The sequence below is a fragment of the Enoplosus armatus genome, chromosome 13 (genome assembly GCF_043641665.1).
Source record: "Enoplosus armatus isolate fEnoArm2 chromosome 13, fEnoArm2.hap1, whole genome shotgun sequence".
NCBI classification, from domain to species: domain Eukaryota; kingdom Metazoa; phylum Chordata; class Actinopteri; order Centrarchiformes; family Enoplosidae; genus Enoplosus; species Enoplosus armatus.
In genome coordinates this window covers 10,273,477-10,294,703 of record NC_092192.1, presented here as the reverse complement: position 1 = coordinate 10,294,703, position 21,227 = coordinate 10,273,477, and the positions used below count along the sequence as shown (strand labels likewise).

Genomic DNA, 21,227 nt, shown 5'->3' with positions numbered 1-21,227 from the left:
GCGATGCACTTATTAATGGCCTTTCTACAGCTAGCTCATCACATTTCTCCTGAATTAGCTAATTTCTCTCTTGAATCTTGCATGATGGGAATAGATTTGTTTTGGTTTGTTAAATTACTTAATTTCCTTTCTCTCTGCATCTTCTGTTGGCTCAAAGACTGATTTTCTCTTTCAAGAAAATTCATCACATGGGAGCAGCAGTGCAGATGTATGTGAAATGAGCTCAAAGTACACATTGGGATTTCTTCAATGGCTAAAACTGCAGCATCCTTCGCCGGCGGGACGCATCTGAATCCATCAGCTGATCGATTAAACGCAGAGGAAGACGAGTGTTGAAAGAGTGACGGCGGTGTGGATTTGGCAAAGAGAAGTGAAAGTGTGTGTGTGTCTGGCTTGGCTTGTCTGTGTCGGCTGGATTTGACCCTGTATGATTCCCGCAGCCTCATCATCATCATCGTCAGGTATTCTTCACATTATATTCCTTCATTAATGACCAAACTTCATAAATAGAAAATCCCTCATGTGAGATACAGTCAGAAGATGATTATCACACATTAACTGTTGCACGAAAAGAAAAACAAATCAACTATCATTCGAGGGAAAAAGTGGATTCTCTCCAAAATAAATACACTTCCTGTGTCCGTGGAGAGTCATAATGTAGGCGTGGCCGTTCTCCTATAAATGCATCAAGGTGTACAAAGTCTAAACAACGTATTTCCTTTGCAAACAGTTTTTTTTCGTTTGTTTTCTTGCAGTTGTTTTTGTGTTAGAAAGGGCCTGAGTTGGGTTTGTTCCTTCAGATCGGGACAGCTGCTTCCATCCCCGACCGGAGTCTGACTCGCACCGAAATCCTCCGCCAGGATCGGTGTGAGTGTGCTTGATTCATCTCACACACAGTCACACACAGTCACACACACACACACACACACACACACACACACACACACACACACACACACACACACAGTCATGCACTCACACCTTTACATGGGTGGGACAATCATTCCCGGGATTGCTGTTGGGTGGAAACAGAAACAGAGGGAGAGAAAAGAGAAAAAAACTTTTAAAACATGGCCAAATATTTTCATCGTCATAAAAATTTCCCTCGTAAATACATCAATATGTTTTCCCATCTGTGCAGCTGTGTGACTGCAGCGACATTTTAAACATCAATAGACGAATAAATCAGTAAATTCGAGCGAGGACACATCATCTAAGTTGGCTCTTAGCGATGCGGCTCACACACACACACACACACACACACACACACACACACACACACACACGCACACACATTTAATTCTGCTAAAACAGTTGGCATATTTTACTGTATGTTTGTGTGTGTGCCTGACAGATTGCATCATGCTGTATTTAAACCCCGGGGAAGGGTGTCAACATGTGAGAGGCAGCGCCCAGCCCAAAGACACACACACACACACACACACAGCAGAAATGATTAAATAAATGGTTTTATACTTCATGGTGATTGAAAACTGAAAAGAGAAAAAAATTCAGTTTTAGTACCAGACAAAACTCTACAAAATATATTGTTTCAGTCGAGCCTCCATCTTTTCCTCTTTATCTTTTTTTGTCTCAGGTACTCTCACACACACGTAGACACACACACACACACACACACACACACACACACACACACACCATAGGGCAGGTATACTGCCAGTATAAACTGTCAAGAGAGTCGAACAGCTGTCATAGTTGATCGCTCCCTCGTAAGCTGCCAGTGTGTGATCACCGAGTGTGTGTGACAGAGGGAAGTGTGTGTGTGTATAGCTGTAAGTGCGGTGTGTTTATTTCAGCTGTGCTTTGAGACTAAGCTTTGAGTTCCCACACCCCCGCACATGCTCTCTCTCTCTACACACACACACACACACACACACACACACACACACACACAGAAAAGCAAGCACACACAGCTAAACAAAGCCAGTGATGTTGAGAAATAAATTCTCTGTGCCAAATGTCTAACTTCCTGTCTTTTTTCCCAGCCAATAGGAAGACAGGGCGGAGTTACCAGGCAACAGAGTTGGCTAGATTTGTTCTGTGGGAGGAGGAGGGGATGGAAAAGCTAAGGAGTAAGAGGATGGAGAGGTGATGATGAGACACAAGGAAGAAAGACAAGGCAAGTGTGACAGAGCAACTGGAGTGAAAGTTAAATCAGAATTAACTGAATTAATTGAAATTAGTTGAAAGCTGCAAATGCATTTAGTCCACAGAGTTGAGGGACATACTTCAGGTGAAGGCCAGGCCTTGTAGAGAGCTGGCTGTTGAGTACTTGCTAGAGTCCACAAATGTTTGATCTGGTAGAGAGAGGCAGAGAGACAGGCAGGAGGGAGAGACAGACAGATAGGGGCCGACAAAGGAAGGGCAAAAGGTTCAGAGGAATAAAAAGAGGAAGGGTTAGAAGTCAAGGGGAAAGACAGGAGAGAGGAGAGACAATGAAAACACTATTAATCCAAAAGAAGCAGTACAAAAAGCAGAAACATTGTTCATTTGACTTACAAGGCTTAAAATGACCTGTGTTTACATTTTCCTGACACACCCATTGCAGTCATGCGAATAATAAGTACCTTTTTTTTTAATGAACAAATTTGGTTGCTATAAACAACCTATGTTTACATTAAGAAGCAAATGTGGATGGCGCTCTTATATAATGTAGAGCTGCGAAAAAAGTCTTCTGACTCTTTTCACTCACGGGAAAGAAGACTGAATCAGTGCAGTTATTTTAAAACCTGCAGGATTTCATGTCCATCCAGATTTAAACGTTTGATTTAGAGTTGACTATTAAGTGAAACCTTCACCTGTGTGGATCTTTTATTAACGACAGCAGGTCAGCAGGTCTGTGTTGTAGCCAGATTTTTATGTAATCTGCATCTAATGGTTCTAATCCACTCACTGTGAGTGATTTATGCTAAATGCTAACTCATACTAACATGCTCACAAGAACAATGCTAACATGCTGATGTTTAGCAGTTCTAATGTTTACCATGTTGACCATATTAGAGTAGCATGTTAGCATGTTAACATTTCATTAGTTTTTGCTGGTCATAAACCAACATATTGGACAAATTGGACTTTTGACGTGATGATGACACTAGATGAAATGTAAAAAGTTTAAATTCATCCTGATGGAAACATGAATGCATGTATGACATTTCATGGCAATCCATTCAATAGCTGTTGAGACATTTCACACAAAACCACAAATGTGAACCTCATGGCGTCACTAAAGTCAATCGGATTCTCCCTCTAAGAACCATGAATGTCTGTACTAAATTTCACGGCAATCCATGTAATTGTTGTTGAGATATTTCAGTCTGAACCGAAGTGGTAGACTGAAAACTTAAGTATGTAAATCAACTATTTGATCAGGTTCTGTGAGAGGAGTAAGAGAAGGAAGTGAAACATAACAGGGACTCGAGTGAGTGAATAGTTTCAAAAATTCACCAGAGAAGCATCATCTGCTGGGGGAGTCCTCCCTCTAAGCTGTCATGGTAAATTACCTTGGAGCCCGTTGCCGTTGGCGCTGGTACAGGAGGGCGGAGGGGAGGAGGAGGGCCTGACCACTGGAGCGAAGGCGGACTTTTGCTTAACGGCCGCCGACACCATGTTGGCCGGGGAGAAGGAGAAGACGCCAGAAGAGGAGGAGCAGTTGGAGGGGAGAGAGGTGGAGGAGGCCATAGTGGGACTGGATGGGACAACTGGGGTGGTGGGAATTAAATATTTTAGGGGAGAGGAGAGGAATAAGGCGAAAGAGAGGAGAAAGGTGGGATAAAGAAGAAAAGGGTGAGGATAAAGGAAAGAGAGATCATGGTTAATTGATTGAACTTGATTCTCCAATTTATTGTTTAGTCTATTACATTAGAAATTCTCCACATCATGTGAGACAAAGTACTGATATACATAACATGATTTAAAGCTGAAATTAGCTTTTGATATTTGTGAGAATATACTTTATGGCCAGACACCCCTGTCCACATATTTTTGTGTTCTTTAGTCTGGGACTGTTTTCATGGTTTAGTTCTGATGAAGGGAAATCTTAACGTTACAGCACACAGAGATATTTTACAATAGTGTGCTTCTGTGTGGCAACAGTTTGACAATGCCGTCCATAAAGAAACAATTTGGTGTGAAAGAGCTTGGCGCGCCTGCACAGATCCCCGACCTCAACCCCATCCAACACTTTTGGGATGTATTCAAACAGTCGGACTGTGAGCCCGGCCAGTGCTCGACCTCACTAATGCTTCCAAAATCTTGTCGAAAGTCTTCCCAGGAGAGTGGAGGCTGTTATAGCAGCACATTGATGCCAATTGTTTAGGAATGAGATGTTTAAAACTCACATATGGGTGTGATGGCCATGTAGTAAAATATGGCTTAAAATGTACACATGAAGGTTCCACTTAAGTCCACTCTTCCAAAGTCAAACGTTCACATCTTCATTTTCCGTCATCAACAACAGTGAGAAAAATATCAGCAACACAAACAAAATCTCACTCCTCTCTCTGAATCCCTTTTTTCTCCCCCTCACTCTTTCCCGCTTTCCAGTGCAAAAGGGACGCAATTAACCAACAGAGAGAAAAGAGGTGTGGCTGTCAGATGAAAGGCCACGAGGGAAGGAGGGAGGAGATGGAAGGAGGAAAGAAAATGGAGCCGAGAGTTGGTGATTGTTTTTGAAGACACAGAGACAGAAAGCCCCATGGGGGAATCTCCACACGGCAGATCTGAGACGTTCACTTTCTGTCCACAGAGGTGTGTAGGTACAGTATGTAAGATCTGCATGCATGTATGCAATGTTGAGCACCTGTAATTAAACTGGTAGCTACATAACAGCATTTTGAAGTAGCGTGGTGGCAGTTTAGTTCATTTGAAACGATCATGTGTTTTCTGGCAGTAGAGGTAGATTTCTTTCTACAAAGCAACTATAAAGACTCTATAATAAGTAACTTCAGTACAGTTTGGTTCAAGTTCTTCCAAAGTGAAGTAGCTGATAGCTTGTAAAATGGGTATTTCTCCCCAGCTGCAGTATGTGATTGAGTGTGTGTGGCGTAAATGTGCACTCACTAGCATAAGGCGAGTTGGCTGCAGAGCCGTTGAGGAAAGTGGGCGAGCCTCCCAGGTTGGTCATGCCGGTGTTGTTAGCGTAGCCGTTCATGGTGCTGGTGACTGAGGTGTAACCGGTCTGCTGAGGCGTGGAGCTGGGCACGTAACCGTGAGGTGACACACTGCTGCTGCTGCGCACGAAACCTGCAGGGAGGGTGACGGAGAGGAAGAGGAGCACGTGGTGATTGGACAGTCGGTCAAAGGGATGTGAACACAGATCATTCATGATAGAAATCTGGCACTTAAGGTTGGATATATATATATATATATATATATATATATATATGAAACATGTTCAAAACGAGACTACTTTGTTGTTATGTTTCTGTTTCCTGAGGTGAACAAATTAATAAATTAATAAATAACTTTATCATTGTTTATATTTTTAAGCAAGAAGTTATAGATTTTGTTATGCATTAAACTAAATGGCATCAGAACAAAGCTGTTTAGCTGGTTGTTATTAATGTATTTTCTTTAATGATGCACTGATGATGATGTCCCTGCAAATATTTCACTACATGGTTTGAGTCTTGTAACAAAGGTGAGAAAAAATGTTCAAAGATATCATCTTCTTTTATTCTGTGAATCTAGATCAGAAATGGTGATATATATATTTGATGACAAACTCATTGCCATTAAAATGAATCTACACTATGATGATGAACACTCTCAAGTCTCACCCTGATTGGCCTGTGTGGGTTCGGAGACGTTGACGGACAGCTGCCCGGTGAAGGAGTTGACCCCCATCATGCCGCTGTGGGTGGAGCCGGAGAGCTGGGTGTGTCCTCGGGGAACGCTGTAGAGAGCTTCCGCGATGTCCGCCGCACGCTTCAGGATGATCTCCTATAGACAGTAAATACCATGAACATGACAAGTGAAATAACACTTTCATTCTCCTTTCACGCTTCCCTTGTGGATGTTTGTGTGTGTTTCTTACCTGGTTATTATGGGGCAAACCATAGAGGGCTTCTACCAGGTCGGCCGCTCGCTTCAAAATAACCTCCTGAGAGAAAGAGAGAAAGGTAGAATTAGTTCATTTGAAACTCTGTGAGTATGCAGTAAACACATGTGTTGCAGCCTTCTTGTTTTTTTCCTTCTTTGATGGTCAGAAGTCTGAAAAAACATCTCGTTAAATCGACGTTTTAGATGTATGCGAAGGCATAAAGGCAGGTTGCACAAAAAGAATCACAAAAAACCCCCACATATAATCCCCCCCCAACACACCATCAACCAACACCCATTTCACCATCTATTCATGATAAACAAATTGCTCCTCACTCCTTTTAAAGGCAGATTATCTGCTGTCAAGTCAAGTGCTTTTATGCGTCTTTTCTTTTTTTTGTCTAAATGACATCTTAAAGTGACAGGTATTTAAAATATACTCTAAAGTAAATCTTAAAGTGCTCTGTTAAGGCTTCTTCTGCTGTGCATTGCTGTTCAATGATCCAGTGTAAGCAGTTCTGGAGTGACAGTCCAGACAATCCTCCCCCTCCATATTGATTTTTATTTCTATGATCTAAAACTCATAGATGTTTGTAAAGGTGAACAACTTTTGCGACTGGATTTGGACTGGCAGAGTTCTCTCATGTCTATCACATTTGAATCGCTTGTGATGGAAGGTGTTATCAATTATTGCTAAGTTGGATGCCTCAATGTCCTCTTCAGCTTCCATTTTCACCCTTTTCTCCACCGCTCCCTTCTTCCCGCTTTGCCTCCACTTTGGGAATTGTCTTTCTAATTTTCCCCACCCACCAAACCCTTTGCAATTCCCCCTTTTTTCCCAGTCTCTTTATTGTTTCTACTCTCCTCCTCACCCGCCCACCCTCTCAGCGTCTCCCTCGTTCTCTCTCAGCTCCCACCCCGGGGTCTAAGGTGTCTTGTTTAACAGTTAATGTGTTGTCGTTGCCGCAGCATGAGGCCGCCCGGCGACAGAGAGAAAATTACTCTGTGCTTCACAGTATTAACCTGCACTGTGTGACACACACTCATACACACACTTATGGTTGGCTTCCATGTGTGCTCTCCTGTGAGTTTGTGCCTGGTGGAACATATTGCCTCTCCATCAGTGTGTGTGTGTGTGTGTGTGTGTGTGTGTGTGTGGGGGGGGGGTATGAGAGGTCACAGAGCCAGTCAGCAGTTTTAGTGTGCCTGTCCATGGTGCTAAATTCAATCTTTTACACATTATTATGGCCAGGCTGGCTCTCTGTTAACCTCTCATTATTAGACTGGTGAGCTGCGCCGCTCGCACACACACACACACACACACCCCGACACACACTCACTCACTCACTCAAAGAAACCTGATCCTGAATGTCGAGCGGTTCCAGTAAGGCAGTAGCTGATAAACGGGAAGGAAAGATGATCCTCTGGAAACATCATCATTATCAGGTCTGCAGGCTTCTGCTGCTGCATCACTCAAAGCCTCTGACTGCCGGGATCGATGCACTTTGAATACTTTGCCTGTTTACGTCTTTTCATATTTAGATACACAGCTACTCACATCGCCTAATTAATCTCTCCCAGGTTGTGTCTGTAAATAAGAAAGCATTGTTCGTTAGATTACCTCCTGCTCAATACAAATGAATAATGCCTCCAGCTGCATTGTGTTGATACGAATGAGAATTAAAGTGTTGTTGTCGATCTTGTGGGCATCATTTATGTTACAATACTGATTAGAAAGTCTAAAATAATCCGGCTCTGACGTCCTGAGGGCCTAAACTTTTGTCAACAGGATAGCCTGCAGCGACAGCGAAAATACATTTTATATTTTATCGTAGCAACAAAATTAAAGTTGTTTTCGTGTTTTTTGTCTAAATATATGTTTCCATTAACATTCAACTGTTGAGCTGAGTTAGTGCCACGATACTGCAAAAATGTTTCCTTGATTTGCTGATTTGCAAGTCAAAAGATCTCCAGGTTAAAACTGGGATACATTTGGTTGAAAAATGAAACGTGTTTATATCTCCGTTACTTGTAACTGTTGTTTCAACAGCAATTTAAGGACTAGATGTATGTAACCAAAATGTCTAAAATACTTTTCACCCAAATTTTGTCCGGGGAAGACAGTTCACTCTTGACCTTGGAAACCTTAACTTGAGGTGCACTTACTAGCTTTTTTCCAGGGCTTTCAAACAAATATCATCAGCGAATGAAGTTTGCTCAGTAAGTAAGAGGACTTTGAGTTAAGATTTTGTATAATTTTGTCAATTTTAACCTAGATGTCTGGATGTTTTTTCACATGCAAATCACCAAATCATTGCTTCCTGGGTTGTGTTGGGATCGACCCTCTCCCTCATGTTTCTGTCCATCAGCTGCTTCCTGGGTTTACACCAGAAAATGATGAATTATGACAAGAGAGTGACAGAAACCAACTCGGAAATGTTTCTTTTTTTTTAAATCACAGATTGCTGCCATTTTTCTTTGATTCCTGTAATTGCTGCAATAAAGCCTGATTTTACAGCTTTAATCTCTGACGTTTGCCTTGATTCATGCGATTGTCCTACATCGTCTTTATCTGTTGTCAAATATTTATATATGACATGTACTCGTCTGTCATTTCATTGTCATGTCTTGTCATAACTTTCAAGATACAAAGCCGTTGATTGAGTTTATTTAACTCATCATCAAGACCCTTAATCTATTCTTGTCTGTTTCAGGTAAATATGTGGACAGACGGGTCGACCGACAGTCAGACAGAGAAGCAGAGGATGAGTGAAAGAAAAGACAGACCTGCTGGCAGAGAGAAAGAATAACAGGAGGTGTCTTGGTGCTTTTACTGTCTGAGTTATGACCAGCCCTAATGTGATAACCATACATTACACACACATACGCACGCACATGTTGTATGCATTAGGACCAGGAAACGCTGAGCCGAGTATCTGTGGGGTCAGATGTGTGTGTGTGTGTGTGTGTGTGTGCCAGGCCAGCACAGACATGATACACACATGACTTATTCCTCCCTAATGCTGATACATTAGCCGTTTGATCCGCTTCTAATGTCCCATTAGGGATGCCGTACATGCAGGGTCACACCTTGCACAGAGATGATGTCATACTCTACATGTAGGCGCAGAGGGATGTGGGGCACAATCACACACACATATGCACAAGTATTGACATGCGCACACGCACACACATCCTCTGGGGAACGTCTTCTCCTACTAATACGCTGTGAGATAGCGTCAGGATGCGTGGTTTCAGATTTCATCTCTTCTCACTGCTGATGTGAACATCCACAGTCTAAGTGCATATGAGCGAGAGACACTGATATATATTGAGTAGAGAGAGAGAGAGAGAGTTTCATGCATCACCAGGATTACTCATGTTGGCGATGCTGATGACATGACCTCAGTATGATATATGACATCATCAAAAATGAGTCGTCGGCTGAGTGAGTCACCAGAGGAAGTCACCAGTCTGACGGGGGTGACACACACTGGTCAACCTCTCCCACCCGAACTCCTTCACTGAGAAACACACACATTTCTGCACAGGACAGTTCTTTTGGATGTTGTCAATTAGGGCCGTGTCTGTTATGTTGAATTATCACTCAGATCGTAAAATGAAAAATCAAAGAATCTATACAGAAATTATTGACAGAAACCATTTTTTTAAATTCTGAGAAATAACAAAGTTTAACTCAATAAATCTGACAGTATTTCAAAGTTATACTAATGCACTGATATGCCATTCTTGTTTCTCTTTTCTTGTAATCACAAGTCAAGTTTCTATTCAAATGTAACGCAAATTGTAGCAGAAAATCTGAGAAAGAAATGCAAAAATGAATGCATATATCCATCCACTACTGTTATGTGAATATTAGGAGATGGGAGTTGGAGTTGCTAATTCTCCAGTTTGGTGCAGAAGAAGAGGGCGCAACGAGATGACATGATTAAAAGAGCACCAGTCAACCCTGAAATAACAGAAAGCTGTGTGGAAAATGCGATAGAAATGTGGCATTTATGTTTGTATCATGTATTAATCTGAGGAACGTTACGGTCCGCTCATCTCTCCACACAGATATGATGTTTTCACCAACTCACGTGCTTGATTTACGTCATCGTCATTGTTTTTATTGATCCAACAACATTTCAGAAAAAACTTCTTTGCAATATTTCGTCTGTTTCCGCACTGTTTTTTTTGCACACATTGAAAATGCACATAAAAACAGGCGTGACATAATCTGGGTTTAGGGTGGGTGCAAGTAAAATGTGTGCAAAGATTTTTATTCATTAAGCTTCAGAACATATTCCAAAACCTGAGAGGACAGTTACTCTCTTTTAGTGCTGTTTTTTTTCCTTCCACCATTTTCCTGCTGCAGTGAAGAGAGAACCACAAGCCAAGAAAGGTGATTGATTTCTTTGTGCATCCAAAGAGGCATTTCTGCTTCTAACTCTCTTAGCGACTGGCCGAGCGCCCACACAGGTGATTAGCAGCAGATTAGAGTATAAAAACTGTTTTATAGCAGGTCCTTGATTATTAAACATTTTTAGTTTGTTGAAGCTGCCGAATATTTCGAGTCAACTAACATTTAGTACATTAAAAAGAAATGAATATTTGTTGCAGCATTCTTATTACTTGTGGTTGAAGCTGCAGGTCTGGGAGTGTGTAACTGGGGCATAAAACAGCTGGAGTCCTCTGTCAAAAAAAGAAAAAAACGCTACAGAAAAGTCCCTGATTTTCCACAACAGAAGTCCCTAACCCTAACCGTTCCAAGTAACTTCAAAGTGATCCGCAACAGGACAATGAAAACACAGCCTATGTGTGTCACTGTGTACACTAACTGTATGTGCACATATGGATGGATGCTGAGATCACAGTGACACAGAGTGGCAGCTGAACATTGGTGTGTGTGTGTGTGTGTGTGGCCAGCAAAATCCCCTCAATGTTCATTGAACAATTATAGAATCGGCTGTCCACTGGTAATCCTCTCATACACTCCACTGCCCCGTCTGTCTGTCTGCCTGTCTGCCTGTCTGTCTGCCTTCTTCAGAGCGCCTTATAACAAACTCTTATAACTTCAATAAAAGGGCTGATCGATACTCGCAACGAGCAGGCAAGTGTGTGTGTGTGTGTAAATATGGGTGATGGTTGGCGCCACACACACACACTTGCTTGCTCATTACACACACACACACACGACAAACACAAAATAATATTTTCACACTGCTCCCATATGCATCAAGCATCCAAATAAACACAGATAAGACGAATACGTACACATCTCTCTCTCTCTCACACACACACACACACACACACACACAGTGACTACTGTTGGACAGCAGTAATAAAGTCTCAGGGTTCGATCGACCACATGGCTACACCATGATGAATCACCCAGGAATGCACACACATACAGTGCACACAAACATGCAAGAGGAACCTTGTTCTAAACAGAGAGCGTCGTCAGTGCGACGCAGTTAGCAGTAAAAGGAAGGTGAAACAGTCACAGGGGTCGTGTGTTTGTCATCAGGATGAATGATTATTGTAAATCAGCTGCATGGTGTTGTTACTGTTTGGCTCAGAGAAATACGAGGCACGCTGAAGATGCCAGGAGCATTGGAAGAGAGGCAGTAACAGGGAAAGAGATGAGTTCATTACTTGACTCGATTTTAAAAGTAATCCAAGTTTCTCAAAAGTTAAACTATTTTATCCTCTTTTGAATAAATTCTGACATTTCAGCTCTCATCATGAAGGAAAAACTCTGGAAGTTATCAGACGTTTGGCACCCATTCGTCTCTCTATCGCCCGCTGGTTGGACCTGATACCCGATCAATGTATCCAGCTCCTCTGGTTGCATTTCCAGCAGCTTGGTGGTTCTCATTGTAGTTTTGCCTGGAAATATCTTGCGTGACATCATGTTGCTTATAATAAGCCATGGGAATTACTAAGTCAAACAGGCCTAGAAAAAAGCATGTTTTTTAATAGTGCTAAAGTGCTTTATGGTGGACTGGGGTCAGAGGTGGTATCAATATTTGGTATTTAAGGTATTTATGGACCCATTTACTACTAGTGATGTGCTCATTTGTTTTATTTCTCCTGGCAAGCATAGCCACAAAAGAAAATGTGCTGGCTAAAGCTCAGATAAAGCAAGTCCCCCCCCCTCTTGAATTTACCACTATTAAAACACAGTAAACTGTTCTGAGCAGATCACTGTTAAAATGTCATATTGGATATTTTGGCTTGCATGTGAATGTATCGTCTGTCGTGGAGTGTAGTGCAAAAACATAATGATAATAATAATAAAAGAATAAACCGAGAAATATTGCTAACTAGATAAGTAGCAAGCACTTCCTTTTCCATTCTCCCAGCATGCTTCATGGGAACTGACAGCTCAAAATGCAGGTCCGACTGATAAGACTGCTGGGATCAAATTATCCGTTGTATAAATAAATCTGACAACAAGGGCGGTAAAGCTTTATTTTCCTTTTACGTTTCAGAGGAAATCTAGCGAGGAGAAGGTGGAAGCATTACATATTCTGTGTTAACAAGGTGTGTGTCATGCTCTGTAAATCTCTCACAAATCGTGCAGAGTGTGTGTTTGTGTGTGTGTGTGTGTGTGTGTGTGTGTGTGTGTCAGTGAGTGAGTCAGTCCCTTTCCTGCTCTGACTCAGCGTTTTCCAGAAGGTGGAACTAACATCACTTATGGCATCGCACACTTTGAGTTGCTAACATCATTTCCTGCACTGATTTTTCTGCAGGACTTATTGCATTTATTGGAAGTTGCTGTAAATATAACAGACTGGGTCATGCAGAACGTAAAAGCTTTTAAAAGAGTTCAGTCTTCTCTGATGGGTTGACTTCATTCCTCCTCTCCATTCCTGACTCTTACAGCCTTTTGCACAATTTATGTTGGAGTTAAGTCAAGGCTTAAAACCTGTCCGATGCCCTAACAACAATTTCCTGTGATGACAGAAAGTCTTCCAAATCAACATTAACTAACATTAGTCAATTCATTGATTAGTGAATTGACAGAAAAATAATCTGCAACTATTTTGATAATCGATTAATCATTTCAGTCATTTTTTAAACAAAAAACATTTGATGGCTCCAGTTTCTAAAATATGAGACACTTCCATGTCTTAACATTTTAGCAAATTGAATATGTGATGGACACTTTCCACAATTTTATGATGTTTTATAGACCAAAAGTTCATCAATTAATCATGAAAATAATTAGCAGTTTAATTGATAATAAATATAACCATTAGTTGCAGCCCTAAGGCACACTGCTTCCTGTGTTGGCACCAAATGTTGGCAATGGTCGGAAAACCTTGAGCTGCAGAGTGGACATAATTCCTACTACACCAATTAACATAATTAATCATAACCTTATACCTAGTTGTAACCATCTGTAACAGTTCCTAAACACACTGTAACCACGAACTGCAAACGTTCCGACAGGCTGTAATACTTCATCTTCCTCATTATATTAAACCCAGAAAAAATCTACTTTTTTTAGGGATGTTTCAGTAACATGACCCTCGTTATGTTCATCCTGTTTCCCACTGAGGCTGAAAAACACTACAACGCACAGTGCAGTACACTGTAAACAAGTGAAACTCCACAGACTTTTAAGGTGTGACGTTTTCTGTGTGTGATGTATTGAACACGTTCCCACAGTGATAACGCACATTACATGCGATTGCTAACACATGTGCAGGAGCCACAGTGTCGGCACAGCGTCATCGCCACATCATCACATCATGACCAGCGCCCATTGTTTGATGATGTCACAGCAAAGACAGCCGATCCTGGATCGGCTCCAATGGGGATGGGGGGGGGCCAACCAACAGCAGCTGTTTAAAAAGTCATGACCCCCACCCACCCAGATAGGCTGGTTCTAAGTTGAATCAGGTCAATTCAGTGAGCTCACACACACACACACACACACACACACACACACACACACACACACACACACACACACACACACACACACACATATGCACTTTGAAAAGTCGCACTACATGTACAGATCGAGATGACAGGGTTTCGGTATCAAAGCCGAGCTCATCGTTTGGTGCTAATTGTTTACATCTGCTGATCCTTTAAACACTCTGCTTGATCTCCAGCTGATAAACAAATAATCAGATATGACTCTCTGATCCACACGAGATTCAAACAACTCACCCTGTAAACGGGGTTAAGCAGCTCACACACACAGAGTTCACCAAGAGGTAAAAACACAACCCACAGGAGATTTAAAAACACATATTCTGCTTAGAAATATAAAAATAACACACGCAAAACAAACAAATACAACGTAAACACAAAATGATTTTGTTCTTAGTGTTTTGAATTATGAGTGTGCATCTCTGCTTGTTCTTTGATAGCAGAGCGACTTTTGTTGCAGGTTTGATCTCTGTAGGAGCTACAGTATCTGTCGTTTTGAAGCAAGAGACAGAGCCGTGCTCATTCTAGGTTCATTGTCCAGTTAAGGCACCAGATGAATGTGTAAGAGGTGAGTGTGGATTGTTTCTGTACCTTCGGCAGCCTCTCGGGGTCCCCAGGGTGCCGAGGGATGACCTTCTGAAGCCTCTGGAAACCGTAGTCGATGGTTGGCTCATTCAGTGCTGCAGAAGACAAAGAGAAACAGAAAGAGGAGCTTTTAGTAAAGAGGAGAATGAAAATGGTTGACAGGAAGTTATCCAGACAGAAGTTGCTTAAAGATCTCATGAAATAGGCACTTTAACTCATTAGCATTTGTGGGTGCAGCAATCTGTAACGTCATTGGAAATATTTGAACAGTCTCGCCTTTCTGTCATAACTCCATAACTGGTAGGACATTGGTTTGTACTTAAAATGTATTAGTAGAGTAGATCGTAGTATCACAGATAACAGTTGAATAAAACAGTAAACCAAAACAATGACCTGAAAGACGCAATGAAGCTCTGTAGAGCTGAGGGGAACTGCAGAGTCGGGCTATCATTCTCTGTGGGTTCGTCACTATGAGTGACTCCTTTCACTTGTCATGTGAAAATATATTGATTATGGCCACTTGAAGACCTTTTCCACAGTCCCAGTTGCTTCCAATCACAAGGATGTTTGCTCGGCACTTTCTCCTTTTCACTTCAGTGAAGGAGAAACATGTATGATAAGATTTTCCATCAGCCCTTCTCTATTTCCACCCTCTGCCGTTTCTAGGAACTTCTGCTTTGCACCCTTAACCTCTTTTATGATGTAAAGCAATCCTACAGATTTCCAGCAAAATCCCAATGGAATCATTTTGTAAAATATAATGAAAGAAGAAAGAGAGAGCTGACTCTCACTTCCTTCACTCTTAAGAAAAATAAAAATATACAGACTTTCAAGTAGGTTAACATGTAGCTTAATATGTCTCTCTGAACATGGTTGGCTGATGGTTGTGATGCATGTTGTGATGACATGCATTTTAATTCATCTTCACCCTCCTTCCTGCCTTATTGATTTGACTGGTTTACGTCTGAGTCAACTATGATGTTTTAAAACTTTAGTATTCTTGTCGAACATGGTGGCAGATTATGGCTGTACAATGTTACACCTGCTTTAATGCTGTTAGTATTTGGCCTGAGAGCCTGAACACATGATAAACAGACACAGAATCACATCTGAGTGGTGAGGAGAGAGGCCGACATCCCATTTTGTGACATTTTGTTCCCAAGCACCACGCTGGTATCAAGTAGGTTTTTGTGTAAAACTGGGTTGGAAAATAATGAACCTGCTCAGCATGATCCGACAGAAGCCTGGAGGTTAGAGAGGCGGGCTTGTGAGTGAAAGGTCGGTGGTTCAAAATCTGGCTGGGAAACTGCAACTGAGGAAACCACATCCCTCAACAACTACTGTGGACATTTTCACTGGATCCTCTCCAATGAAGCTGCTCGGGTTGCTCTGGGAGGCCGCCGGTGTGAAAATGATTGAAATTTGTTATTTTAAATATAAAGATATTGTATTTCACATTTACCAATTTATACCCCCCCCCCCCCCCCCCCCACATTAGTCCAGCAGTATCCCGGTATTGATTACATTTAGCTTTAAAGCTTTATAAAACACTAATTTAAGAAGATTCCCATATGTCAAAATAAATAAAGAAAGCATCAATTTCAGCATAAATCCAAAATGTAATTCAAACACTCACCCAAATGACAAAAATATGATTTTCTCACCACCCTCTAGTGGTATCTACAGTAGTCATGCAGATCGTTTTAGTTTTATTTGTTCAGGTTTTTAGATATCTGTTTAAGGACTTTAAATTTATGCTGCTCAAAGCACTGAAAAATGACATTTGAAATATTCAACAGCATAATGAAACTCCAGAAAAAATGTTTAGGTTATTATAGATAATCACCTCACTGTGACTCACTTTCAGCAGAAAGTAGTTCCAGCGAAAATGTTTAGCAGCAAAGCTCTGTGAGTGACTGGGACGTTTCTGTAAAGACACCCTGCTTTTGAGTTTTTCAAATGTAATTTTTAAATGCTTTGAGTGGCACCAACTAAGTTTCCCTCACCAAATAAAGATATAACTGTCTGTATGGCTAAATATTAGAGCTTCACCTTTAATACTGATGATACGGCTCATCAGTGGAGAAGCCCTCTGAGTTGAGCTTAGTTCAGAACATCAGTAATGATGCGGAGTACTGAGAAGTCGAATATTATACTTGCGACTCAACTTGGAAAAATCTGATTCAGGTACAGCCCTGCTAAATACCATGTGAGGTAAATGAGGAGATAGTTTGAACAATTGCAGACTCTGGCTCTGCTGTTCTGTTGTGATCAGTGGTAGCAACACACAGTTTAATGCAACTTGGAGGACCTAATGGTGTCAAAAGCGTCTGTATGGTAATAACACTGCCGGTTTAATCTAAAAAGAGTTTTAAAGAACTCTTAGTGTTCACTTTAATGTTGCAATTACGTTCTTCTACAGTCTTTATCCAATCAATATGTCAATCAAGTCGGTTCTCTGAAAACTCTGTCAGTCACAGTGATAGTTTAAAGTATTGTGTGCGTCTTCATGTGTGTTCCTGTGTTTATTTATCTGTACTGAACATGTGTCTTCACCCGAGTGCTGAACCTCCTACGCTTAAGTTACTGCATGTGTGTGTGTGTGTGTGTGTGTGATGTCCAAGTGTGCAGCTGTAGTGATATTTGGTACTTTCCACAACCAGCACAGATAAATTACTTGCAGCTGAATGTCTTATGTGTAGCTAGTTTTTCTTTTCTTGTGTGTGTGTGTGTGTGTGTGTGTGTGTGTGTTTTATATGTATGTCTGTTTTTTTTATCACATCACACCCAAGTTTCTGGTTTCTGTTATGTCCTAAACCACTCAATTTGTTAGCAACATAACTTCATGAATTGTGAGCTGTAAAAACACCAGATGTGTTGAACAACACTTCCCCCACTCAGCGCAAACCTTTACATTATGGATACATTATGATTTTGATTCATATATGATGATTACATCAACGTGATTGGCCCGGAGGAGGTAGGTCAAGGAGAGCAGCAGAGAGAGCAAAACAAGGGGTAGGTGGAAAAAAAAGAAAAAGAGCCAAAAAGAATAAAAACCAGGTGAGAGGAGAGACGGAGGAGAGGAGAAGAGTCAGTTATGGTCGAGAAAAACAGAACTACAAAAACAGCTGCCTAACATTTGGTGGGATATCAACTGTCAGAATTAACTGCCAGTGTCAGATCCACACTCTCTGTACATCTCTGGAGACGTTTAAACAATGACGCACACACACACACACACACACACACACACACACACACATTGTACATAACAGGATGACTTAGAGTGGTTTCGATGCCTTAGGCTTAAAGTGTCTCCAACCGACTCTTTATTAATAGACCAATATGTTCCTACTCCCCCAACATCCAACCTTAAATGACAAAACAGGGTCCTGTTTCCTGATAACAATCAATCTTAGTTAAGAGTGTTTGCATGCTTAAAGGACGAGTTCACATTTCTTCAAGTCTGTCTTAAAACAATATGCGTCTGCCCACATGTACAATGAAATAGTAAGTGGATGCTGTAATCATTCCTCCTGTCCATACTGGCTGTGAAGCGATGCCTTTCCAACACTATTCTAACAGAAGTGACGGGGGACAAAGTTCATCCGAAGCTAAAAGTTGTACAGAAGAATTTTGTAATAAAAAGTCCGTAATTTTGGAAGATTCCCACTCGATTAGTCAAACTCCGACTGCTCAAACTTCATATTAGCTTCAGAAAGTATTTTTGCAGAGCGCATTTGCAGATTTGCAATAGAAAGGGACCTCTTCATGGCCAGTATGGAGAGAAAGAACGACTACAGCGTCCAGTAACTCTTTCAACGTACATATTGGCATGTGAGTATTGTTTTAAGAGAGACTTGAAAAAAGGTCAACCTGCTGTCAGCTGTCCATGGTGCTGAAGAGGATGATGAATATACGTGACATACATAACAATCAGTTGTGCAGTTAATTTGCGCATGCGTCTGTGCGTTAGTTTAGCTATTTTCTGTCTCATTTAAACATCATAACCGATATGTCATTTAACAGAGAGCATCAGTAGTCAAGAGAAAACAACACGGTGAGTGGGAGACACGTTACTTCCACCATTTCTTCTCAGAGACAACAGTCTTGATTCGTCTAAGAGGTCTTAAACTTGACTTTATGACCAATGACAGTCTCCGCTCTAATCAGCTACTCTTTTGATTCTAATCCAGAGTGAGAAGGCATGACATGTATTATATATTATTTTTATTCATTTATTATATTATTCAACCTTTATTTAACCAGGCTTTAACTGAGGCTTGAACCTGTTTTATCTCGACTCATGCAGCCTCCCTGCTTCCCATGAAAGCATCTCTGCACGAATCCCTCCTGCTCTCTTTACCCCCACCCGCTGTCTTCTGCTCCGTCTCTCCTCCCCCCCTCTCTTTCTTAACTACACCTTCTGCCACTTTCATCCATCCATTCCTCCATCACTCTTCCTCCAGCCCTGCTCTTCCTCTCAGAGTCCAGAGCTGCCCGCGGATCAATACTCATAGAAGTTTCATGAGGACAGACCCTCCACTCCTGTTTCACAATAAAGAGGAGGGAGGCAGACGAAGAGAAGAGGGGGACGTGGCAAGGAGAGAAAAAAAGGGAAAGATTTTGTTTGTGTAGAAGCTGAATGTCTAGGATTTCTTGTGTACATTTATTAAACAGTAGTGATGTTTTCCTAGTTATCTTTTGGAAGTGTTTAAACAAAAGACAGCAAAGAAGAGAGAAAAAGGGAGGAAAAAAGGGTGAAGCTGGGTGGGTGAAAGGACAGAGAGGGTTGATGTAGAAGACGTAGGAGAAGAGGAGGAGGAGGAGGAGGAGAGGAGGTGTGGTGAGATCGATTCTCTGGCCAGCCAGCAGTTCAATACCACTGAATTATTGCTTCATTCTTCCCCTTATGAGATGAGATCTCTTTCTCTCCAGCTCTTCTTCTCTCTGCGACTCTCTGCGTGTTTGTACATGTGTGTATCTGCATGTGTGTGTCAGTATGCGTGAGATCCACTTCTGAGTGGATCAATACTTTTACAATCTGGTTTTAAAAGTCCACCTTTCTGTCTCTCTTTCTTTATGCGTCTCTCTGTCTTTTTTATTTTGTCTCTCTCTCTCTTTATTTCAATCTCTTTTATTCTCTCTCTCTCTCTGCAAAATGAAAGTTAAATTGCTCGTAAAAGAGAGGAGAGTCTAAAATTGTGACGCTTTTTCTGCTTTCACTAAAAGTTTCTTCTCCACAGCTGAGCTATGGATTTTCTTATGCAGCTGCATTGACAATAAATCAGCTCTGTATGAGTGTGTATGTATGTGTGTGTGTATTGATTGTTACTTTGTACCATTGTGTGTTTATAGGAGTGTGTGATGTCGAGAATGTTAATTTTTCCCACCAGGCCGATGAAGCAGCCATACGGCACAATGTGTATGTGTGTGTGTACGTGTGTGTGTGTTTATGTATGTGGTAGACCATCTGTTTACCAGACTACTCACCATCTTTCCCTCATATCTCTCTGATTTACAATTACTTTCAACTCCTGCCCCTGTTTGAAAGTGTGTGTGGTAAGTTGTGTAAGACATGACCCTTTGCAAGAGTTGCTTTCTGCTTTGTGTGTGCGTTTATGTTGTGTGTTGTTGCAGACTTGCGTGTGTGTGTGCTTGTGAGCGTGTGTTTAATTGCTCAGTCCTTACACCCAGAGGCAACCACAGCTAAGGCTCTGAAAAAAAACCTACAACAGCCAATCAGCTCGCACCGCCATGACCTCTCACCAGTGACTTCCAGAAAGAAGCCGACCTTGAGGCGGGGTCAGGCAACCGCAGTAACGGATCGCGTTTCCTGGGTCACATGTTGAAGCGATCAGCCAATCGCGAGGTCACGGGAGGTCATCTCCGCCCAATAGGAGAAGCAGTTAGACACCAGACGGACCAATTACCAGCCGGCTAGCCTCAGGGTCAGACCAAAGATGTTTTGACTGAAGAACATTGAAGGAGGCACACAGACCAAGAAGCTTTGTCTGTACAAAGAAACTACCGACCGAAGAGGGACATTTAGACGATACGTTACACAACTTAACGTCTTCGTCAAGACATTTAAAACAAAAACAATATTCTGGGTCTGTTTGTTTGTATAGTTGCTCTCATTTCTTGTGCTGCACTTTGAACTGAGAAGTCCATTTCCTTTCATTTTACATTGTTGAATGAGTTCTGATAGGTGGAGCTATTTTCTCTGTTTAGTCAGCCAAACTCTTCGACTTAGTTTCTGTTGTTGATTTTCATTTTATTGTATTTCCTACTATTATTCTCTACATGTGATTTGTTGCTGTTTGCATTTTCATTTCATTGAGTTACACTTAATATATATACACATGAATTAAACTTGCCTTTATTCACAACAAATGACTTGAAGCTTGAAACGCAAAACTCATCACTTTCTTTTGCATTTTTCATTTTGAACAGGGAATATTAGAGCTCTCATGAACTTGACACCAACATTAAAACTGACAATTTATTCATTGTAAGTTATTTTTTCATCTTCATTGATCAGGTTTGAACCCTCGTCTTTATCTTTGGTTAATTGGGTCATTAAATGTCTCGTACCCCCAAAGAATTTATACAGCAGCTGTTTT

At 41.4% G+C, this 21,227-nt stretch overlaps 1 protein-coding gene across 10 annotated transcripts in view; it reads right to left on the bottom strand.

The window, feature by feature from the left end:
- Positions 1-983: 983 nt before the first annotated feature.
- LOC139295718 (transcription factor COE1-A) overlaps positions 984-21,227 on the bottom strand; it is a 79,969-nt gene continuing 59,725 nt past the window's right edge. For 3 of the 10 annotated variants that reach the window (XM_070917961.1, XM_070917962.1, XM_070917963.1), the window contains 6 exons: positions 14,605-14,693; positions 6,056-6,121; positions 5,799-5,961; positions 5,080-5,262; positions 3,522-3,719; positions 984-1,015 (listed from right to left, as the gene is read on the bottom strand). In XM_070917961.1, coding sequence (XP_070774062.1) covers positions 984-1,015; positions 3,522-3,719; positions 5,080-5,262; positions 5,799-5,961; positions 6,056-6,121; positions 14,605-14,693 — 731 coding nt within the window. Of the gene's footprint in view, positions 1,016-2,250; positions 2,319-3,521; positions 3,720-5,075; positions 5,263-5,798; positions 5,962-6,055; positions 6,122-14,604; positions 14,694-21,227 lie in introns of those variants that run through there. The other 7 variants (XM_070917958.1, XM_070917959.1, XM_070917960.1 and 4 more) reach the window with 5 other exon arrangements.